At 34.8% G+C, this 24,171-nt stretch overlaps 3 protein-coding genes across 19 annotated transcripts in view; 1 reads left to right on the top strand and 2 right to left on the bottom strand.

Moving 5' to 3' along the window:
- Nucleotides 1-5,898, bottom strand: part of LOC118450027 (monocarboxylate transporter 10) — a 97,607-nt gene extending 91,709 nt beyond the window's left edge. For both annotated transcript variants that reach the window (XM_085663720.1, XM_085663721.1), the window contains exon 1: nt 5,463-5,898. The gene's annotated coding sequence lies outside the window, so the exon portion shown is untranslated. The remainder of the gene's footprint in view (nt 1-5,462) is intronic.
- Nucleotides 817-23,980, top strand: LOC118450029 (fatty-acid amide hydrolase 2). 11 transcript variants are annotated; one of them, XM_035885364.2, is made up of 9 exons: nt 817-2,158; nt 20,537-20,747; nt 20,916-21,119; nt 21,187-21,392; nt 21,529-21,671; nt 21,754-21,932; nt 22,000-22,389; nt 22,905-23,087; nt 23,168-23,980. In XM_035885364.2, exons 2-9 carry the CDS (start codon nt 20,541-20,543, stop codon nt 23,264-23,266), a joined length of 1,611 nt encoding a protein of 536 aa, XP_035741257.1. In that variant the 5' UTR covers nt 817-2,158; nt 20,537-20,540; the 3' UTR covers nt 23,267-23,980. The 11 variants fall into 11 exon arrangements, with proteins under 11 accessions (XP_035741257.1, XP_035741255.1, XP_035741259.1 ...); XM_035885362.2 differs by lacking the exon at nt 817-2,158 and adding an exon at nt 15,700-15,833; XM_035885366.2 differs by lacking the exon at nt 817-2,158 and adding an exon at nt 15,718-15,814.
- LOC118450028 (cytochrome b5 reductase 4) lies at nt 11,052-19,788 on the bottom strand. 6 transcript variants are annotated; one of them, XM_035885353.2, is made up of 12 exons: nt 19,509-19,788; nt 17,247-17,410; nt 16,581-17,006; nt 14,396-14,566; nt 14,188-14,288; nt 13,956-14,091; nt 13,610-13,869; nt 13,328-13,550; nt 12,935-13,229; nt 12,742-12,828; nt 12,457-12,615; nt 11,053-12,393 (listed from the first exon to the last, which is right to left on the bottom strand). In XM_035885353.2, the coding sequence occupies exons 3-12, from the start codon at nt 16,807-16,809 to the stop codon at nt 12,339-12,341; spliced, it is 1,716 nt and encodes a 571-aa protein (XP_035741246.1). In that variant the 5' UTR covers nt 16,810-17,006; nt 17,247-17,410; nt 19,509-19,788; the 3' UTR covers nt 11,053-12,338. The 6 variants fall into 6 exon arrangements, with proteins under 6 accessions (XP_035741249.1, XP_035741246.1, XP_085519848.1 ...); XM_085663722.1 differs by lacking the exon at nt 19,509-19,788 and adding an exon at nt 18,435-18,655 and having other exon boundaries at nt 16,581-17,064; XM_035885351.2 differs by lacking the exon at nt 19,509-19,788 and adding an exon at nt 18,435-18,655.
- Nucleotides 23,981-24,171: the final 191 nt, after the last annotated feature.

Here is a 24,171-nt window from a genome sequence, read left to right as displayed (position 1 = left end):
AAATTATCGCTTCTCTATCTAACTTTCCACAGTTTATTCGGGCACGCGATCCGTGGAGCAAGGTACTCCGATTAACGTTTATTTTATCATCTTGTCAACACTTTGGTAGGACAGAGAAAAGGCTACGCCGTATAAAAATTAAAAATTAATGCCGCCGTTGACGGTATGCTCTGAGAAATGTAACTGCATTTTTAAAGACGAGAACACGATACTGCGTGAACTATGTATTTACTGTTAGCCTTCTTTCATTCTGAAAACCGAAAGACGCAATGCGCGATATTACGTGCGACTTAATGCTCCTTACAAATTCAAAATTTGCTATAGATATTCTTCATCCGACAAGAAGAAAAATAGAAACGATATCGTTAGCTTCGTACTAATCGATATTTCACGGCACGATTACTCGACTTGCGATCGACTGGATTTCAAGTTCGAAGGAGATACGATAATTATGTCACGTAGCAGTAAGTAGGTGGATCGTATTTCAGATAATTATATGTATGCGTTCGAGGCGAAAGATCCCAGCGTTTGGAGATCGTACGACGACGACAAGAAAAGACAGGCTAATTACAGGAGAAGGATTAAAAGAAAAGAAGAAAAAAATTATGCGCTGAATTAACAGTCACGTGTCATTACTTAAAATATTCCAGACGATAAAGGAAAGCAAGAAAGAGAAGCTACCTTCTTTAATTTATTTTATATTTTTTTTTTTTTGCGATACTTTCACGTTGTAAAATTCGATCATAAATTTATTAGTCGATGTTTCTTACTAGATATAATCTTATAATTAAAGTTTATAAATAAGAAACTCTCCTAAGCTCTAATTGTAATAATAATGCAAGAGATTAACGAGAGTTTATATAGCACGACGAAAGGCGTTAGAAACTCACCCGACTCGTTAAAGCATCATCATCCTAGAGATAGTTCACAGCTTTCAGTTATGATCGAAATTTTGAAAAGAGCTTTGATCTTGATTCTTCCCATAGAGATTCGCGTTTTTGAATGTTCTTCCTCGTATATACCATACCGGAGGGAGATGAAACGATGAAAAGACATTGCAAGATCCACGATTTACACCAAGGAGAATGAGAAGAATGAAAAAGAAAGGAAGAAAGGAAGAAAGAAAGAAAGAGAGAAAGCAAGCGAAAGGAGAACTTTGATAGTTGTAGAATCGAAGCTCTGTTCGTTCGTTCGACGAAGAGACGCTCGTAAAGCTTGCGTTTACAGTCGAGAAAGAGCCACTCGAGAAGCTCCTTGGAGTCACTCGTTAAGTTCATTAATGTGGAAAAAAGAAAACGAGATCGGTCTTTGCTTTTCGTGTCGCCTAAGGAAGTGCAGAAGGAAGAAGACGAAGGATGCAATAGAGTTAGGTCGAGATATTTACTCAGGTCCTGAACACGATTCCTTTTTAATCATTTCTCTTTGCTATCCCTTTGGACCACGATGAGAAATGATAAGAGACCTCGACAGTTCCCTTCCAAGCGTATTTACTGTATTATCGCTACATCTTGCAACGTCTATTATTTGCCGGAAAGCGAAAGGAGAACACGAAGAGGAGGAAGAGAAGGAAGAGGAGAAAAAGGAAAACAAAGAAGATGAAGAAGGAGCAGAAGAGATCGTCGAGATTTTAAGACAAGATTCAAGACGTTGCTTTCTCCGTCGTCGTCGTCGTCGTCGTCGTCGTGGTCGTCGTGGTCGTCGTCGTGGTCGTCGTCGTCGTCGTGGTCGTTAAAACTTATACCGTAGCTTACCGCAACTAGTAGGAAATACATTCTAAAAGCGATTAAAGGAAAATGTATATTCCCTGGGTAAGATTTCGAGAAGAAATAGAAAAGTGGAGGAGGAGGAAGAGGAGGAAAAAACGATGAAAGGAAGGAAATATTTTTTGAGGTGTTGCTACTTCTCGATTGTTTTATCACGTCCAAGTATTCTTCATCGAACTGGAACGAAGATTTTCTCTCTTTTTATATCTTTTTCGTTCAGAGATCAAAAGATTAGTGGTTCGTGATGATGGACGCGTGGAAATAACACACGCTAAATCCGTCAAAAAGTAAAAAGCTGCGCAACAAGATTTGGCCTCTTCGCGTGAAAACGCTACAACCCTTTTTAAGATGCCACTTCCCACGGTCATTAAAACTTGCGAAGGCGACACGAACAAGTAAGAAAACGCATTTCTCTCCGAGGAAAATGTTTCTCATTTCTCTTCGCGTATCCGTTTCACGAACAACTATAACGGCAATGTTACCTTTCTTACTTATGAGCGAGAAGAAAAAAGCCCTTTCTCAAATTTTTCCTCGTTTTGTATTTCCAACTCTTACTTTCTTTCTTTCTTTTTATTTCTTTTTTTTTCCCCCTTTCTTCTTCTTTCCTTTTTTTTTTATTACACGCGCTCCCACTGCGAGAATTTTTTCACAAAAGAAAAATGTATTAGTCTTCAGTGATTCGCCAATTAGAGATAAGAATTATTATATCGTTATATCGCAATGAGAACTCGTCGAGACGTTTATTTGCATCTAGTTGAAGTATATTAAAAGGGTATATTAAAAAAGAAGCGAATTTGCTCGATCTAATGCTACTTTAAATTCGAGACGATATTTCGCATGGTTCCGCTATTTTCTTCTCCTCATTCTTCTTCAGAACTTTCAAAAAAGTTTCATTTTTTTTTTTTTTTTTTTTTTTTTGAATTTTACCTTTTACCAGATCTCTGTTGCATTCACTGAACGAATCTAATGCTATGGAATACGCAAAATTTCAAGAACACTTGGTGAAAATGAGTTGAGAAAAGAGTGAATCGTACTTGAAAGAAAGAAAATCTCTCAAATCGAGAGACAACTGTCGTCTTTATAAAGTACTCCTCTAGTCATAACTTTTACACATTTTCATACGCGACCGAACGAAACGATGGATATTTTTTTAACGTTTTATTTATCTCGAAAAAGATCTTAGTGGAATCTTTTGGAAAGCTTTAATCTTGATCCTTCGCCCCTTAACACGATAAACGAATAGGGGAAGTTAAAACGAAGGAAAACATGAGAAGTTATCGATTAAACGAGTAAATATGCATCCATGTCCGGATCGGATTCCATTTTTATGAGTAAACAAGAAAGATGAAGAGAGAGAGAGAGAGAGACAAGAGTGGATCATGGGCAATATGTTCTTTCAATTCTCAAATATCACTCGACAATCGATAATCCTTCTTCTCGTGTGCTGTTAATTTTGATTCATTAATTTCCTTTCCATCAAAGTACCCACGACAAAGTTCACGCGGCGTAGCTTTTAATCGATAGCCGATGACCGAGCTACGCTTTACGCGTCGTCACGAGAAAACCAGGAGAAAAAAGAAGGCAAAAAAGTAGACTGGAGAGAAATCGAGCCTCGATATATGCGCGAGTTGGCGATTCAAGAGCTACTGTCCACTTTATCCCTTTATTCCTCCCTCCTTCCCCCCCTCTCTCTCTCTCTCTTTCTCTCTTTCCCTGCTCTATCTTCGTATCGACATAGTGCAAATTTACGTTATCTAATTACTGGAAGGACACGGAGAGTGGGAAGGGGTTGAGGAAATATGATTAGTGGCGAACGTTGTCTCTTGAAACGTCGATGTTTACACCTCTTCTCTCTCTCTCTCTCTCTCTCTCTCTCTCTCTCTTTCTCTCTCTCTCTCTCTCTCTCTCTCTCTTGACTTTTTCTATCGAGAAAACTTCAATTCTTCGACGTTTTCTTTCTTTATTTTTCTGTGCTAATTTAAAATCGATAAAACACGTTTGGAATTATTTATATTTCTCGTAAAGTTTTTCTTTTCCCTTACAATCAATTCAACTGCGAAAACGCATTCGCGGTCTTCGACCTCTTACGTATACTCTGCACTTTGAAGTCGAAATTTCAATTCTCGCGCTTCTCTTCCCATTGCAGAAGCATATTTGTATCAGCTTTCGAAATCGACTTCGAGCACGGAACAAACAATCAAACGTTTCTCGACCTAGTTTACACGAACGAACTCTGCAACGCTCGGATTGCTAATGTAACGCGCTTTAGATGGAGGAGGCTTTACTTTCGATCGATTTATCCGATCGATCTATAAATCGATCGATCCACCACCTTCCAAAGAGATTTTTCGTTCTCGAAGTATGCGAGAGCATCGGCAAGAGTTAACGTAACGATTTCATTGTCACGAAAGCCTAAGGAAGTTTCCAGTATAAATGTGCGAAAAGCAGAAATGCATAATCGGCTTTCCCGATTGAGTCTCCCTGATAACTAAGAGGCGGAGAACGTCCGTAGATAGACGCCAATATTATGCCAAGAGCGCGTAATTAACCTACAATATCCAGCAGGTATGATGCTATACTAATTAATCACGGTTTCTAATGAAACCATAAAGCCAAGGGGAAATTAAATTAACGAGACGATAAGTTAATCGTTCGATATATATATATATATATGTGTGTGTGTGTATATATATATATATGCTCTACCTGCGATTTGTTGCGAGCTAATTTCGCACCAACCGATAGAGAATATTATTACCCGTGGTATAGGATTGTTTCTCGATAAAATACAGGACTCCGTTGCAAGAAGAGAGGCAAACGGTATTTTGCGAATAAAAGATAGGAACCAACGGGAAAACAGTTCAAAGTGAAATATTTAACCGGATGGTAAAATAATTTCCGAAACGTATGTATGTGCGATCAGAAAATACGAATTCGCGCTTCTATGCTCTTCTAAAATAGTTACATGCACAGATGATTAATATTAATGAAATTTCGTTAGGTCCAGTCTGTTAATATGGAATTACAAAGTCGATAATGTATAGAAATTCTGCATAGAAATGTTCGCAAACGTAGACAAATGCAATACCTTTACAATAGGCACGGAAACCGCGACAACCATTGAAAGGTTCGTAAAAAGATTTTACTGTAAAAAACAGGAGGAGGGAAGGGCAACATTTCTCACGTTAAAAGAAAAAGCGAGCAGCAACCGCAACAACGACGGAAACAACAATCAAGGTTCGAGCTTGTCGAGAGGTAACGAGGGAGAAGAAGAGCGCCAGTGATCCAACGCAGCAACCGTTCCATGTGACGCGTCACTTTTCGTCCCGCATCTTGCTTCTCTCCTCTCTCTTTCTCTCTCTCTCTCTCTTTTTTTCTCTCTTTCTTTCTCTCTCTTACACCCTCTCTCTCGTTCCTCCCTCGCGAGTCTTTTAACCGCGAAAATACGCTTTTTCATACTCCACGCTATTTTTTCCACCTTTCTCTCGTAAATACTATGAGATCTTTGCGTACAAAACAAAATCGATTGTTCTTGAAAAAGTATACGAGAATTTTTTAAAAGAAAGAAAAAAAATCAGATAGCAATCATAATGTCAAACGGATGCACTTTGTATTCACAAATTGAAAATATTATCGTCCAATTACGAATAATCTCTCTTAAATTTAATTATTTTATATTCGAAAATCAAGGATACGTACGTGAAAATCCTTAATCCGCGTATCCTTTAATCCAGGAAGAGATATAGGTAAACTACATCGAAGCCAACACGAGCGACATCCTTGGCGCGTTTGTCCTGGAAACACAGGTGGTTGGAGGATTTTTCTCTTTCCTCTCCCGATCTATCCTCCAAATATCAGCCGTCCCGCGTTAAAGAATGATCGTACACCGAGAAACACCATTTTTTGTTCGATGTGATTAGTCTCGAAAAAAATGTTCATTAATGATAAAAGAATGATTTTTCATCTCACGATATAATTAACTATTTTTCAAGGAAAAATTTATTGGAGAAGAAAGAAGCAAACAGGACGAAAAGAGAAAGAATGAGAGAGAAAAAGAGAAAGAGAGAGAGAGAAAGAGAGAGAAACGTGTATCTCTCTCCCTTTTGTGCAAGAGCTCGATCGACTGGCCGGGGCGAGAGCCGTCGCGCGACTGAAACAGCTCTCTGCCCACAGCATCCCTATGCTTAAGCTTCCCCCTCGGATACATCGGCACCCCCCGCGACACCCCTGACTCTTTCCGCTCCCCTTCTCTTCTGTTCTGTTCTCTATACTACTCTACTCTATTCTGCTCTGCTCTGCTCTGATCTGCTCTGCTCTGCTCTGCTCTGCTCTGCTTTGCTCTGTTCTGCTCTGCTCTGTTCTATTCTGTTCTGATTTTCTCACCCTTATCTTTTCCCTTCCTACTTCACTTCTTTGACTTCCCTTCCCTTCAACCACGCATATCGCCCTTTTCTTTTCACCCACTCCATCTTTTCTTTTCCTTTTTCTATTTTTTTCGAATCGTATAGATCACCTTTGTCCCAACGAGAATTAACGAGAATTTGATGATGGGGAAATAACGAGTGTTCGATTTTTTTTTTCATCATCCATTTCTCATTGTATGTGTTTCAAATTTCCAACAACTTCATTGTAACGCATCCATTGAAAAAAAAAAAAAAAAGAACGCTCGTACTCTTGACGAATTCGAGAAGATGTAAAGGGACGTTAAAATGACTGAAATATACTCAAGCATCGGAATCTCTAATTGAAACGTGAATACTAGGAAACGAAATCTCTCCTCTCTTCTATCAGTCGTAAGCTTAAAACTTAGCTTACGAGAGAATCTCAAATGGATTTGGATTCGACGCATCCCCGTTCGTTCATTAACACCATTCGCCTAAACGAACCTTGAATGAATTTTACTTGTTTTGCTTTCCTCTTTTTTCTATTTTTCTTTGTCCTATACAGCCCACTGTAGAAGATCGTTATTTATTTCTCGCATCGACACCCACGCGCAACACATTTTGTTTCTCGGATTTATTCATTATCGAACGCATTACTATTCATGAAAGGATGAAGCGCGAGAAATGGATAGGATTGGAAAGGGATTAAAAAAATCGATCGTTGATGCGAATTACGACATTGTTTCCGTTCCTTGACTAAAGAATAATTATTAAGGATTTTCAAATCAATTCTATTTTCCTTCTTCGAATGAAAAAAAAAAAGGAAGCAAACAGAAAAAAAAAAAAATAATGATTAACATACTTAAAGGAATTAATTATGATCGATAAATATTCACACGTTTGCCTATTTACTTAAACTTTTTCTCAAAGGAAAAACAAATATACAAAGTTTACGGCTGCTTATCATTAAAATATGTATATTTATCCTATATATTCATCGCTCTTGCATAACATCTTCCGTTTCCGTTCTCGTAAAATAATATCCACGCAAAGTAGAAAAAGAGAATAAGAGACTGAGTGAAGTAGAATCGAAAATAATTTGAAAACGAAGAGATGGGAAACATGCGGTATTCGTAGAATGTTTGAAAAACGTCGTCAGCACGGTTTCGTAATTAATGAAGAAAATGAATTTGAAGCTCCGCGCCTTTGCCTATATTTTTTTTTTCTCTTTCTGCTAACAGTACCCACGATACACGTTGAAAAATTGCGAGAAAATCACCGACGTTCCTCTCTTCGTCATCGCGTGCCATGTCACGAACATTCTTTTGAGAATCGATTAATCTTAATAAACCGTTGCTAAATATGCGAGAGAAAGAAAAAAAAAAAAAAAGAAAAAAAGAAAAATAAAAACAAATTAAAATTTACAAAAATTACATAGTAATACGCAGTGGCGTACTATCTCGGAAAGAAACGTAAAGATGTCCGAAAACCATTTGATTACTCCGTTTTCTTTTTCCTGTTTTATTAAATATTTCTTTTTACTCGTGGATAAATAATACGATAAAAAAAAATACGAGCTCTTTAATTTATCCAATCACGGTGCCACGTGACCGTGTTCTTTTAACTCTACTTCTGTCTTTTCTTTTCTTCTTTTTTCTTTTTACTTAGAACGTCCGTGAGCGAACCTCGTAAATCCAAGACGCGCGCGAGGTCGTACGACTTATGATAGATTTAAAAGGAGATTAGGATTAGATGCCGCGTCAAAGAAGCTTTTCTTCTTGGCCTTCCTCGATCCCTTATATCAATTTTCCTCCATCCCTTAAAAAAAAAAAAAAAAAAAAAAAAAAAAAAAAAAAAAAAAAAAAATCACCTTCGGACAGGACACAAAAGCAAACTATAACCAATTGAATAACAACACTCTACTAGCCGTTGCTGCTTTTTTAAGTGGATTAAAAAAATGACAAGAGATTGTGGCAGAGCGCACATCCATTTGATTAATTATCGATCACGTTTTCGACGGAACATTGATATCCATTGAGATTACCTAGTTCGCGCTTTTAATAGAGAAAAATAAAAAGAAGTGGGAGAAAACGGAAAGCAAACGAAGGACTCGTTTTTCGAGCCGGAAAATGAAATTAACGCTTTCCGTTAAATAAAAGCCTTTCTTCTTAAGAAAAGCGAGAGAAAGAGAGAGAGAGAGAGAGAGAGAAAACGAGTTAAGGATGCATCTTCCGTCCTCAGGCGTAACGCGTAATGTAGCATAATGAAAGGTGCAAGAAGAAAAAGAAAAGAGAAAAAAAAATAAAAGAAAGGAAGAAAAATAAGAAAAAAAAGAGGAGACAGACTTTCATAAAAACGGCTCGAACGGCAAAGGGATACTTCTTTATATTTGGATGCTAAGAAAAAAGAGAGAGAGAGAGAGAGAGAGAGAGAGAGAGAGAGAGAGAGAGAGAGATAAGAAGGAAAGGTCGGGTTTTATATTTACTCCATCTACTCTTATTCCATCTTATTATGCGAGAAAGTATCCATAACATTTTCTTTACTTCTGATTTTTCATCTTTTTGTCTCTATCTCTATCTCACTTTCTATCTATCTTTCGAAAGTTACTTCCGCATAAAAAAAAAAAAGAGGTGGATGTACTATCTTAATCACGATAGAAGAATAGAAACGATCGATATTCTCTTCCAAGACTTGAACAATGCTTAAGCACCATTCACCGCATTGCGATGCATTGTTCGATCGATAAAGACAGTATTCGACATGGGTCCAGCGGTGATGCTGGCCGAACAGAAACCAGGATTAATTCTCTTGTAAATAGTATTATGTTTCGCCATTTGCATGCGCGATGATAAGGTAGAAAATAGTAAACATATATATCTCTATGTTTGCAAGTTGTTCGCATGTATACCACGTACATATATTATACATCGTATTTAGATTTCACTCACGAATAAGCCAGGCAAACAAACGCCGAACGAGTTTCACTTGGAAGCTGATTCGAAACCGTGCATATCGTATAGAAAAGTTCTTTTAATCATTTCTCTTTCTTTCTCTTTTTCCCTCTCTCTCTCTCTCTCTCTCTCTCTCTCTCTCGTTAGAAAATAAAAAAAAAAAAAAGAAAGTATAGCAGGAGTAGAAAAAATCTCGATAGTGGGAAATATCTTGGCCTCGAGAAAAAAATCTCAACCATTGTTATTCCTTCGCGAGTTTTCAATCGGCACCAACCAACGCTATGCAACGGAACGGAAGAGCGTCACGCTATAGATTTTTAAGTGAAAAGCATCATAGTCCGATAACGTTACATACATACATATATATTGATAGCCTTCAACAATTGTTATCGAATAATGAATTATGTAAACTAATTATTAACAGCACAGCGTCATTTATTATAATTCATAATGCATAAGAAAATCTTTTGAAGCGACGGTTTGATTAGAAACGTTCTCCCTCTCTCTCTCTCTCTCTCTCTCTCTCTCTCTCTCTCTCTCTCTCTCTCTCTCTCTCTCTCTCTCTCTCTCTCTCTCTCTTGTTCTTTTAAGAAAAAATTAAGCATAGAACTTTGTCTGGGAAACTTCTCTAATTCATTTTAGTTCCAGCGCGCCTGGTAGATTATTAGAATAATTCGGCGAACGATAATGAAATCTAAGAGAAAGGAGTCGAAGGAAAGGAAGGCTCTTAATTCGAATCGAAAGATCCCTCTTAAGGAAGGATCCTTCATGACTTTCCTCATCTTCATCATTATTTCAAGAAACGCCTCTCTTGATCGTTGACTCGTTAGACTCTATTTGTAGATACTCAACAAAGTTTTATGTGTCAGAAAACATGACATTTTACAAATTGCATTTTAGTTCCTCTATTTATCGGTTATATCATTCTCTCGTCCGATGATCGTCTAGATCCTCAAGGCCAAGCGCGGCAGAAAAGATGTTGCGGCGTATAATCGACATAAATGATCCTACTGGTACTTTTGCTGTCGAAGCCGCAACGCATTTTTCTTCTTTTACCAACGCGAAGCCAAAAGACATTCGTCTTTGCCCAACCGGTGTTCTCGTTACGTCATATTGCGGGAAAAAGAAGTTACGACGATCAATAATCACTGTGTAGACGCGTATGTGTCGTCTCTGTATACGCGTGTGTGTTATATTTATGTATATAGCCATACCGGAAAATTAACTCGGCCGTGAAAGTTTCACGCTTATGAAAAGTTTTCCCTCTTGCCGGAATGAGAAAAAGAGAAAACTATACATGTATTTTTTCTATCCCGCGAAATGTCTTTAAACAGAGTTTCTCTCTCTCTCTCTCTCTCTCTCTTTCTCTCTCTCTCTCTCTCTCTCTCTCTCTTTCTCTCTCTCTCTCTCTCTCTCTCTCTCTCTCTCTCTCTCTCTCTCTCTCTCTCTCTCTCTCTCTCTCTCTCTCTCTCTCTCTCTCTCTCTCTCTCTCTCTCTCTCTCTCTCTCTCTCTCTCTCTCTCTCTCTCTCTCTCTCTCTCTCTCTCTCTCTCTCTCTCTCTCTCTCTCTTCCCTTTCTGTAAAATACTAAATCATAATCAATCGATTTTTTGAACCAATTCAATTGTACAAATCCAAATTTATCGCATTTTCATTACTACGCTGCAATATTTGCTATTTATCGATCGTTTTCACCTGCATTTGTAATGTTCTTTACGTTAATGAATATTCTCTCTATTTTCTCTTTTATTTTGTACTTTTTGAGAATTTAATAGAAAGTATACATGTGGTAGCATCGAGAGACCAACAAACAGTAGTACGCTTTGATACGGTACGAGATAAACAAGATCTCTGCAAGTATACTCTTCGATCGCAATTTTCGTACACTGTAATTAATTGTGAAAGGAGGAGGGGAAATGAATGGACGATGTATAAATAAATGTTAGACTATCGAGTACATTTTTATTTTCTATAAGAATCGTATACACATATAATGTCATTAAACTCATAAAAATACCTAAACTGGACCGTACGATATGTGAATTTATAGTACAAACAGTTCTTACGAGCTAATATTTTCAAGAAATGTCAAATACTGGATGTGATATAATTCTTTGTTCTTTTTTTTTTTGTCGATAAAGTACGATGATTCTATTTTTGTTATTTACAATGAGTCATATTAATTATCATCCATACTCGAAGTAATTAACAGAAAATTATGTAATAGTAGTCTCACAAAAAATCTGTTGTACTTCGCACTTTACAAATCCAAAAATATCGCGTTAATGCTGTATAATACTCTTCGTCATTAGATTTGTTTACTTTAAAGACTTTCTTTGATAATGGATCACATTAATGTAATTCGTTTTAATCACAGCTAAGATTGAATTATAGATTATTATAATTCATAGTCGGTTACTTTTGCGTAGTGTAAAAATATTGTTTAATAAAACGGTACTTCGAAGAGGATGGCATATCATTGATAAAACTTACAATAGATTTTAGATAAGAGGAATGTAGCCAAAGAATTTGTTTACGTTAAACTTAGATGTTATTTTTAAAATATAGAAAAAAATATTCTATACGTTTTTCCACTTATAGTATATAAATGCTTAAGACAGGACAGATATGGATGGAAGTATTGTTAACGACGACGATAGTAGAGCACTTACAGACTTAATAAAATATAAGTAATAATTGTAATAAAATTTGCTTAACATTGATATACGTGAGATAAGATAATTAGAAGATTATAAATAATCTTCTCTTGAAAATGTAATCAATATACTTTTCAAATACAAATATTCTTCTAAATCTATACATATATCGAATCTAAGTACGAACATTTAAAATAACGTATCTCATTCGCAATTCTCTTGGCAAATATTAATGATGTACAATAATGACCGAATGAGAGACTTTAAAAAATTTTTTTTTTCTTTTTTGTACTAAACCGGCTCATATAAGGCAGGCAAAATTCCTATAATTAAGTTTGGTTTAATCTTTCAACAAGTACTTTTTCAAGCGTATCCCTTTTTGTATATCAACTGAATTTCTTATTCAGAATAATAAGCTCTATTATTTGTGTAATAGTTTCATATGGGATGGATAATATATAACTTTCCCAATATCCCAATATTCGACTACTCGTAGAGAGAATTTATATAATAAATAATTAAACGCAGACTTTTTCAGCTTTCTTCATCGATCAAGCTTAAAACATAAACGAGTTTTAAGATGATTTTAATCGTCGAACTCGTACATTTGATAGGCCTTCCAATCAAGATTACGAAGGCATCTAAAATATCAATGACGTCAATGTGATAAGGGAATTTAATTATTGTACATATAGAGAACTCACTTTCTTGAAGAAACTAGGAATCCCTTAGGGCCACAAACGAAGACACAACTATGCGGTGAACAATTGCCTATTAATTCATTCAAAAGTTCATCAGATATCGTACCACGTCTACCTTTCCAGGAATCGCTTGGTTGCGACAAAATATGCGTAACTTTCAATCTAAAAAAAAATGTTGAATAAAATTAACAAACGGAATTAATGAACAGAAATTTCAACTTCATCGATATAAGTATATATATATACATATATATATATATATATATATATATATATATATATACTAACTTATTTGCCTTGCAAGCTCTCTCCAATTGCTCCACATAGAACATGTTATCTTCGTCTTTATTGAAGTTGGCGAGATTGATACTTTTTCTACAACAGAATGATGATAGATATAAAAGTATTTTACATGAGAATAAATCTTTTATACGAAAAGAGAGATCAAACGCGGTTCGAATGAATATAATCGAATACTTACACGTTACGCCTAGCAAGAGATCGTTGAATTATTCCTAACATTACCGTTAGTCCTGTGCCAGCAGCCAACATATGAACGACGGAATAACGATCAAAGGATTCGACGACAAAGACACCAAGCCCGTTGCTCAAAGTAAGCTTTTCTTTGGCATTTAAAGCTGTTATGGATGGACTGAGAGCACCGTCTTCGTATTGTTTAATCATGAGACAGATACAATCTGATGTATAATTCGGTGCCATGTCTTCTGGATGAAGACAGGGTGGTACAGGTGTATAATATCTAGAAATCTCAACACCTATGATGAGTTAAAAAAAAAAAAGAAAAAAAAAAGAAGAAAAACAATTATATATATATATGTAAATTTAACAGCAGCAAACAAGCAATTTCGCTCACCTGCGATTTTAATTTTTGCTTCCAGGTGCCTACCAATTGGTATTAATTCTAAAGAATCTTTAGCTCGTAGAACCAACAGGTGAACTAATTTACAAAGGGACGTGTTACTTAATACCTCGTATTCTTTGTAAGTCCTCTTGTTGGTTATTGGTTCTCTGGACAAGGTATGATTACCTTGAGTTTTCCATAAAGTTTTATCCTTTTTCCTGAAGGTAAAGTCTACCTGCAATAAAGAGAATCAAAATTACTACATAATTATCAGGTGAAAGTATATTGACTTACTTCCATGCTTTCATAGTTTCTATTCCACGCAGGTGGCCATTCGATTTCCCCGGCCAACTCGAGTTCGTGTATAACGATATCCTTTTCAAAGGAGAGATTAAAAACGAGCTTGGCATCGTTTATCCTTGATATACGATAGTAGATACCTTGATAGTCGTTTATCGCTTGATAAAAAAGCGTTATCGTGTTCGAAGTTTGCCGCCAATCCATCTTCATTTTCGAAAGATCAAAACCGATTTCTTCTTCGCTTTTTCTTTGCGCTGAAAAATAAACATAACGTTATAAAAGAATAAACATTACGGAAGATAAGAATATTTAAATACATCATCGGTGAATTGCATATTACTTGTGCAACTTTTCGAGACGTCGTTCGCAATGGAAGATTTTTCATTCGCCTTGGACAGGTTCGAAGTGGAGGGACGACTCAGTCTACCTACGACGCATTTCTGTAGAAGACTTTGATAATTTACCCACGCGTGAACCTGTAACGAACGATCTATGGGTGCCTCGGGAATGATAATCGTTCAATAAGGAATATATACGCGTTTGATAATATTACTTCGTTAGGATGGCCTTACGTTATCGAACAATTTCGTAGCATCTTTTCCAACTCCTTTCATTAGCTCATCGATTCCGCCAGGATGAAAATCCATGTAACGGGTTACGTTGAAAACGATACCTAAATTAAAGGAAAAAAAAAGAAAAAAAGAAAAAAAAAAAGAAAAGGAAATTATTAAGCGCAAATATTTACATATGAATGTCGATTAGCATTAGTACACTTTGTACCTCTTATTGCGATCCAAGCGTCATTTTGCTTATTATGATTAGCCAACTCGGTTAACGTGACAGTACGTGGAATACCACCAACTCCGGTTAAGTCGACTCCAGAATTACCTAATCGAATCCAGTCCATGACACTATGACCCGGTGCTAAAGCTGTTTTATTTCTTGGATTACCTAAAAATTTTATAGAAAATATAAGAGTATACGTATAATAAGTATAGTCGATCGATTTCAATCAATCCATTTATAATCGATATCGTTGATCATAGATAGTTGGATATAAATTATAGAACGAGTTAATTGAAATTCAAGAAATTGAGTCGTAGCATAATTTCGAATGCGTATACTAGGAGAGAGAATAAGAACTCGTAATAAAGTAATTGGCAATTGGACTAATTACTAACCATCCTGAATATGCAATTCAAAACTCTTAGATGCGACGTTGGACAATAAAGGGACGCTGTAGCATTGTGACATTCTTTTTTAGATCGATGAATATCAGGATCGTTTAATCTGATTCGATTGATTTTTTCTTCTACGAAATTTATCGAAGTACATCGTTAAACGAAATACATCGAATTTCCAATCTCATTTCGAGACGGATCAAAAAAAAAACATGTGCAATCTTCTGAACGGTTACCTATAGTAATTTCAAGTGCAAAATAGAACTTAACATATAATCCATACTTTGGAAATATATTTCAGATATCAAAAATGTAGACCTTATTCTTTTTCCAAACCACCGTGTTACCTTGAGTTATAGATACAACAGAATATATTTATTTAGCCCGACGAAGTCAAGTCGCATCAAACATAATATAATTGCGAAACATCGAGTTTCAGTATTGCTTTATTTCTTCTTCTAAGTTATTCTTTAACGAGCATTATTAAACGATATTTCCCATAAATGGTAAAGTCGTTTTATACGGATCAATGATGCAACGCTTCGTTTAAAGGTTATAAACAAGCATAAAAAATCTCAACAGTCGAATAGTAATAATTTATTGAAATGATTATCATTAAAATCATAAAATATATCCTAGATATGATAAACATATGTTTGATTAATTATATATACACCATTCTCAATTTTTTTCGAGAGAAAAAAAGTCATTGAAATACATGATAGTTATTGAATATTTGACATAATCAAAAACGATATATGGCTGATTGTTGTAGGAATGCATTTTTAAACAAACGAAAAAAGGAGTATTCCTAATATTTTCTATAAAAATAGCTTTTATCGGAAGTAATATAAATAACGAGTTGAGGTAAGTATCAGCGATAAGAAAACGTACGAGCCGTCACAAAAAGTAAAACGAGCGCAATGAATCGATATTGAATCGAAAACACGAGTAAAGGTGAGATCGTCTCACGGTGGAAGATTGTTCAAGACTGTGAAGGAAGCAGTCCACTACATAGGTATATAACGCTGAAACAGGTAGATCAATATAATACCAAGGAGAGAACGGTTTGCCGCTCTAGTATCGCGCGTGTTCCTTCCAATAACAGTTGGTTTACGTTCTTCTCGTCGTCATCTCTTTCTTTTATTCTTCTAAAACGATTATACACATAAATGAACTTTGACAAGAACAAGGAGAACAACGCGTTTGTGAAATTAAATCGATAGGTAAAAAGGTCGATGACCTACAGAGATATAATATATAGTATTATTGAAGGGGTTGTACCATTAAGGCCAAACGACCGGACTTAGAGCAGCCTATTTACATAGGTATATACATAAAACGCCCATTGGATGAATGTGTGAATATAATTGTACGAACTAGTCGTATAAATGAAAGTTAAAAAAACAAACGAAATAATACAAGTGGATGACCGGATATACGTAATGCGTATATAGTATACTTGTATAAGTAGAGATGACGTAGCATGGCTATGGGTTGCGTTGTTAATAATCATTCCGTTGTTCGAATTAATAAGGACTTTCGGTAATTATAAATTCTTCACGTGAAAAGTAAGTAGAATCGGAAAAAAGTGAGGGGGTAGGGAATTGCCGGGATAGAAGGAGAAAAAGAGAGAGAGAGAGAGAGAGAGAGAGAGAGAGAGAGAGAGAGAGAGAGAGAGAAAGAGAGAGAGAGAGGGGGAGAGGGGGAGGGAAAATACAGGAGGAGGAGGAGGAGGAGGAGGAGGAGGAGGAGGAGGTTAGTCAAGAAGAAGAGTCACTTACCAGTTGCCGAGCCAGAAGACTTCGTGGACGATCCAGTGTCGCTCGTCGAACTTACATTGGATAATTGTTTTACATAAACGACTCCGCTCGGTAGCAACAGAGTGTTCTTTGCTAAGAGACTCGTAGGTGAGGAAGATTTTACATCGATCATCCTCATTTTTTCTTGCAAATCCGTCGCGTCGACCGAACCTGTCTCGTTTTCGTTCTGAGGCAAGTTAACTCTCTTCATATTTTATCACTTTTACAAGGTATTTTCTTCTTCTTCTTTTTCTTCTTATTCTTATTCTTTCTCTCTTTCTTACTCACAATGTCAATATCAATTCGATCGTTAATCTTCAACCTCACGGTTATTAGTCCACATCGATACCTTCATCGAGTCAAACTTATAATTGTTTATCCAGATGTATTGTGCGTTAATTATCTTCACTGAAAATAAAACAGGTTTTCTTTTCTTTCTTCTTTTTTTTTTCTCTTCTTCTTTTTGCTTTTTTGAAAATATTATGAAATTATTACAGATTACTATAATTGGTTTGGATATAGCGTCGTAGCGAAGATATACTAAAACCGCGACTAATTTTACCGAATTACGCCAATAAACTTAAAAGCAGGTCGAGTGTATATGCATTATAGCATAGTATTCAACGTGTATCTTTGTTATATACGTACATAAACTCGTTGTAAAAGAATACTTTTTGAGAAACAAATCTCTTGCGAGAAGAGATAGATGCAATCCTTTCTGTGTCTCGACTACCACCTTGTTGTTGTTTACGATGCAGTAAATTTAGATATGACCAAGCGAGGATATATCGTGCTCGCAGATCGATAGGCGACTGGAAACATCGCATAAAAATTTTCATTTATTATTTAGTAAAAATAAAGAGAATCCATCGTTCGCAATCATTTTCAAAAAATTTATTTTAAATATAATAAAACAATAAAGAGAATGATATTCTTAGTTATTGGGCTTAGCGACGACCATATTCTACAATTGACCATAAATTCTACTTATGTAATAAATAAATTTAGTTAGGATCCATGTCATCTTTTTCAACATTGACTATCTATTTGAAACTATCCTTGATGTATTGATAATGATAGAAGATTGGGATACATGTACATATATAGACAGTTGTATAACTAATCACATAGATTAGTTATACATATAGATTTTGAAAGTATAGAACGTCATTGTAATAAAAAAAGGCGAAAGACTTTCTTCTTTATATTTAAAATACTTTCACCGAGACATACCATAGAAAAAAAACTTTCGAAAATGCTATTATTCATTGATAGCCTTGACACTCTTGGAAGTTACATTAAACATAGAATGAATTGAATTGAGAAAATTGTGCTTCCTTGTCTTTCTTGAATGATCAGAAGGCATTCACCTTTTGCGGGCGCGCATATTTAAAATGCATCGCGATCTTTCTTTCTCTCTCTCTTTCTCTCTTTATATATATATATATATATACATGTATAGATAGATACATACATATATACATACATATATATATATATATATGTAGGCACACACGTATATATCTATTTATCTTTTATCAAGGTCATGAACACGAGATAAAAGCGAGAAAACTGCCCACGTAGAACAAATTTAACTCGATATGCCTTGCTCTTTAATTATGAAATATTTCAATGAGCATGACAACCGCTCTAACTTTATTCGTACGTGAGAGCACATAATCGATCATAACTGATCTCGTCACAGTATCGACATTGCACGAGAGAAAAAGAAAGATGCACGTAGAGAAACTTGCTCGATTCATGAATTTGCCTGTGTGCCAATCAAACGTGCAAACAAGCAAAGTCAAAAGAATAAATGACTTGTTGAAAACGCACGTGAAAAGTTTTACGTTCGACGTAAATCGGCCGATGAACGAACGTCGCCGGAAAGTGTTCACGAACGACTGTAATTTTGAGGTTAGATTTCGACATCGCTTACGAGAGAATCGAACGAGGTCGTCTCGCGGCTAACTTCGCGCCTTCATGAGATTATCCCTATACGCTTGCGTGGAAACAAAGAATGAGTTAAAGAGAGATGGAGAGAGGCGCGGTCGTGTCTCTCTCTCTCTCTCTTTCCTCCCCCTCTATCCTCGCCTCTCTCCTCTCTTGGCGACAATGCTGATCGTCTGTCAGAGAAAAGTAAAAGAAATGTTAGAAAGCTGTGAATTTAGTGATAGTCATTTTTAACTGAATATACCTATTCATAGAAAAATTACTATTTTTAAGCTAGACCTTTCTATAAATTGCAACAGCAAAGGAATGAAAACAAAAGAAGGAGGATGTTCATGTGAAGTGGACGAAAATTAGAAAGATAGAGAGAGGAGAGTGAGGGAGCGAGAGGAGAGAGGAAAGTGAAGGAAGCGTTAGAGAGAGCGATGCAAAAGTGACGTTTCGTTAATGACTCGTAACCGCTTTTAAATCACCCATTCGTTGCTCGTCATCTTCCTCATCATCATTTCATATAGAGAGACGATTTACCGAGGGGTCCTCTTGATAGTGTGTGTTAGATTTTCTCTTTACCGGTAACGTTCAATCAGCAAGTTAGATCCAGTTTGTCTATCTCTCTCTCTCTCTCTCTCCTTTCCCCTCTCTCTCTCTTTCTCGAATTTCCCGTTGATCATTGTCGAATTTTCAATCTTCAAATTTTAGAAAGAGAAGAGAAAAAGTGAATAATTTCTTACAACATTTGTAAGTATGTAATTTTTATACATTTCATACTTTTCTTATTCTATTTCTACTGTACAATTTTATCTATTACAATTTCCTTTTCTTTTTCCTTTTCTCTCTCTCTTTCTCTCTCTTTCTCTCTCTATCGCTCTCTCTCTCTATTTCTCTTTATCTCTCTCTTCTCTATCTTTTTTTTGTAGTTATTAGTCTATATATTAGATATTTCAAGTATTATAAGAATACCTTAATCGAATTGAGGACATAGCATCGTTTGTAAATGGCGTTTCTTGAACGACGATATTATCGATATTTTTCCAACAATACATGTTATTTTTTAACTTCGCTTGCAAATTTTATAATTTTGTACAAAAGTAGTGGGGATAATAGCTGTGCGAAACTGTCAAACTCACATGGTATCGGTCGAACGACCTTGCAATTCTCTTTTTTCGGACACAACATTCATTACCGGTTCCCACTCTTTTTCTTCATCTATCACGTTCTCCCTCCTCTTTGACAAGTAATATTTTTCTTATCAAGTATATATTTTTCTTATTATACGATTTGAGGAAAAAAATGAAAAAAAATGTGTTCGTTAAATGTTGCCGTCTAAAACGCTTGATATTTTCCATTTTTTTCGCTGTTTTACTCGTTTTTTTTTTCGTTGTTATTTTCGATGTTTTTTCTCGCTCTCGCTCTCCTCCTCCCCCCTCTCCCCTCTCCCTTTCTATCTATCTATCTATTTATCTATCTATCTATCTTTCTTTGTTTCCTTCTCTTTATAGTTTTACATAAAGCCGTAAAAGCCGTTGAAAACAACACAATATTATTAAATTTGTAAGACAAAGTTAACTGATTAACTCTTAAACTTTTGCGAATATAATCGCTTTTTTAGATCAATTTATGTGAATTCACAACCAATCTTCTCAAGCTTTATATTTATTAAGTTATTCTCAGGAATAATCTCAAATTTACAATTTTCCAATCGAACGTAAGATTCTTTTTTTGTATTTTTTTTCTTTTTTTTTTTTCCTAATCTATCAGATATCACGTAAGTGTGAAAATGAAATAAGCTGTAGTATTAAGCAACGTGGCGTTGAGATTGAATCATTTAATAATTTTTTTTGATCATAAATAAACGTGTTATTTTATTATTATTATTATTTTTTATTTCTTTTTGCATGTTTAAAAGAAAAGGTAATAATTTATGACGCACCGTTGTAATAATAAAAAAAAATTAAGTTATGTAATAAAATTGTCATTCGTTTCCGCAGATAAATGACGACCAAACATAAAAATCAAAAGAAAATGAATTCAGGAAAACAAATATTAAGTTTAATCCATCGTTTTATTGAGTTCATTGCTAAGGGTATATTTACATTAGCAGCTTATATTGGTGGCCCAGTAGAATCTCAACCACCTATAAAGGATTTGACACTTTTACATAATGCAACCACATTAGCTTTTAAAATTAGGAATAAACAAGTATGTTAACCAATATCTAATATATATATATATATATATATATAATCTAATATATATATATATAATATATATATAGATATATATATATATATATATATATATATATATATATATCTAATATTATTTATTAGTACTGTGTGTTACTCATCTATATGGGATTTTGTTTAGTTATCTTCCGAAGAAGTAGTAAAGTCATACATTGACAGAATAAAAGAAATTCAGCCAGTATTAAATTGTGTAGTTGAAGAACGCTTTGAAGAAGCGCTCAAAGAAGCTAAACAATGTGATGAAATGTTGAAATCTCCCAATGCACCATCCGTACAAGTACTTGCCAAAGAGAAACCTTTCTTCGGTGTTCCTTTTACAACCAAGGTAAAATCTATGCTTTATTTATGCAATAACTACTCGACAGAGATATATATTTATTACTATTCTATAGGATTGTATCGCTGTTGCTAATATGAAGCAAACAGCTGGTTTGATTCTTCGTAAAGATTTTGTCTCTGAGAAAGATGCAGAGGTGATAAGACTGATGAGAGCAGCAGGAGCTATACCATTAGCGTCGACCAATGTCTCAGAACTTGCAATGTGGTGGGAAGCACATAACCGTTTGTATGGTACCACCAGAAATCCATACAACACAAGGTAGTTCATTATATTTGTAATAACATATTAGGTTTAAGGTTAGAATGTTAATTATCATATATTATTGCACAGCGCATTCCAGTCGTCACATTTGCTGCTCTAGTTTTATTTGAATTTTTTGTGTTATTATTTTTAGACATATAGTAGGTGGTTCTTCTGGAGGTGAGGGCTGCATACAAGCAGCAGCTGGTTCACCATTAGGAATAGGATCAGATATTGGTGGCTCTATTCGCATGCCATGCTTTTTCAATGGAATTTTTGGTCATAAACCTTCCAAAGGTTTATATTATAACAAAAATCATTGATGCCTATTATTAAAGCTTTATTTTAGCCTTGAATTAATAATTGAATTTAAATTTAGGCATTGTTTCAAACGATGGTCAATATCCAAGTGCCCATAGCGAGGATCAAAATCAATTACTTGCAATAGGTCCTATGTGTAGACATGCACAGGATATGAAACCTATTCTTAAAATACTTGCTGATAAGAATGCAGATATATTGAATTTAGATGATAAAGTTGATATTTCAAAGATCAAGGTAAATGGAATGTTTCTAAAACATTATCATTTTCAATAAATAATTATAATTGTACTTTTTTACTTAGTTTTATTACATGGAGGACGACGGAGGGCAATACTTTGTGTCCCCTGTAGATCAAGAAATAAAATGCGCTATGAGAAAAGTGCTGCTTCATTTTGAAAAAGCATATAAAATAAAAGCCACGAAAATACATGTGCGAAAATTTAAAAAAAGCATTGCTCTATGGTTAGCGAATATGACGTCTAAAGATAACAAAGATTTTTCGTACGAATTATCCAATCGGAACGGAAATATAAATATTTTATGGGAATTTGTAAAGTGGTTAATGTTCCTAAGTAATCATACTTTAATTGCTCTTCTAACTGCAACATTTGAGAGGTTTGGTATAAAACATGGGAGTGAGCAATACACAAAACTTATACAAGAAAGTAAAGACCTTTACCAAGAATTCAAGGTAGGGTATATAGACGTTGTTAATGGTGTCTTTAAAAATCACATAGGAATCGAGAAAAATCTATTCTGTGTCTGCATTTCTACGTATAACAAATCCACGCCTATAACTTGTTAGGATCGGACTTCTCTTGGCTGTTTTGCAATGTATTTGCAAGAAATAGCCAGATATGATTTGTTCTTGCCATAGAATCATGGATCGTATGTTTGTTAATGGACATGATTTTTATTTCCTCACGAATCCAACGTAAATCTGACGTGGAAAAAGCAATATTTCTATGGTATTGCGTGCTTCTTTTATAAGTAGTACAATATCATTTTACATTCTGCATGCAAATAGATACGAGACATCGTATTAGCAACACTCTTCGAAATTATATTCTGACATTTTAATTCTGACAAAGTGACGTTTCGACTTAGAACCGACGCATGCACCTCAATATCCATATAGATCTTCAAATAATATATACGATGAATATACGTGTATTTATAGTTCTATTAAATTTCGCATATTTTCAGGATATTTTGGGAGAAGATGGTGTTTTCTTGTATCCGACTCATCCTACGGCAGCGCCATTACATCATGAGCCACTTATAAAAGCATTTAATTTTTCGTACACTGCAATTATTAATGTTTTGGGCTTGCCAGCTACAGCTTGCCCGTTAGGATTAAATAAGCAAGGACTTCCTATTGGCATACAGGCATGGCATTATATTTATTTAATTTTTTCTTTAAAATCTTCCCACAACATATCAACGTTAATTTAATAAATTATCTATAGATTGTTGGTGGTTTAAATCAAGACCGTTTAACGCTTGCCGTTGCTGAGGAAATTGAAAAAGGATTTGGAGGTTGGGTTCCTCCAGTCATCGTAGCTTAAAAGTATGGGTATTTTAGACAATAATAATGGAGAATGCATTGAAATGCATTAACATACCAAATCCTGCCTTTCTCAGCTCTTGAACCATTCAAATCTTCACAAGGAAAGATATCTGTGCATTAAAGTCGCTAGAAGAAAGGTAAACATTAACGTTATTTTCGTGTTAGACGTGTTCGATGTCAAGGATGAATTATTATTTTTATTTTTTTTTTTTTTATTTATTTTTTTTTTTTCCTATTTTTTTTCCTATTTCTTTATAAGCGGTAATGATAATTTATCTTATATAAACTTATTATTATTATGTCGTGGTAAAAAGTATAAACAGATGTTTCGTTAATAATTCATTAATAAATTATTCGCGTTATTGAAAAATCTATTTTAATAAATAATGTCTACAAAATATATGATTAATAAGCGCAGATATAAAACTACCTCTGATTGAGCAACTGAATCTTTATGACTAAGCATTTGTAAATTTATACTTCAGAAGTTTTTCTATATAATAATGCATTCACATAAAGAAACTATAATAAAATCGTACGAGAGGTATATTTGTATATAAATAGAATATTCTGTATCAAATGTTGGACTGCAGCTTTTTCTCCCCCTTTTTCTTTCTTTTCTTTTCTTTTCTTTTTTTTTTTTTTTTTTTTTTTTTTTTACCTCGTAGACTTTTGTGTAGACTTTTCTATTTTCATACACAAAAGAATGTGATAACGAAATCATTTAGTAAGAGAAAGTGCTTTTTGGTAATGTAATAAGATATAATGTTATTTAAATCATCTATTGATGTTAATACGTCGTATATATAAATATATTTTATTGTATTATAAATAATAAATTTTTACTCTATTATTCCATCAAAAATTCTCCGATACTCATTTCCTGTTAGGATAGGTTATCTC

This window comes from Vespa mandarinia, chromosome 23 (assembly GCF_050613455.1).
Source record: "Vespa mandarinia isolate Hongniang chromosome 23, ASM5061345v1, whole genome shotgun sequence".
In the NCBI taxonomy this organism is placed as follows: Eukaryota; Metazoa; Arthropoda; class Insecta; order Hymenoptera; family Vespidae; genus Vespa; species Vespa mandarinia.
Note: the sequence above shows the minus strand (reverse complement) of the source record. Positions and strands in the feature narration are given on the sequence as shown.

Bases quoted from the DNA above. Each gene is read 5' to 3' on its own strand.
- LOC118450028 (XM_035885353.2), bottom strand. From the start codon at position 16,809: ATGAAGAGAGTTAACTTGCCTCAGAACGAAAACGAGACAGGTTCGGTC. The intron at 14,092-14,187 runs GTAAGGCCATCC...CGTTCGTTACAG, and splicing joins CTACGAAATTGTTCGATAAC to GTTCACGCGTGGGTAAATTA. The intron at 12,829-12,934 runs GTAAGTATTCGA...ATTCTGTTGTAG, and splicing joins TCTCTTGCTAGGCGTAACGT to AAAAAGTATCAATCTCGCCA.
- LOC118450029 (XM_035885364.2), top strand. From the start codon at position 20,541: ATGACGACCAAACATAAAAATCAAAAGAAAATGAATTCAGGAAAACAA. The intron at 21,393-21,528 runs GTAGTTCATTAT...TATTATTTTTAG, and splicing joins AGAAATCCATACAACACAAG to ACATATAGTAGGTGGTTCTT. The intron at 23,088-23,167 runs GCATGGCATTAT...AATTATCTATAG, and splicing joins GACTTCCTATTGGCATACAG to ATTGTTGGTGGTTTAAATCA.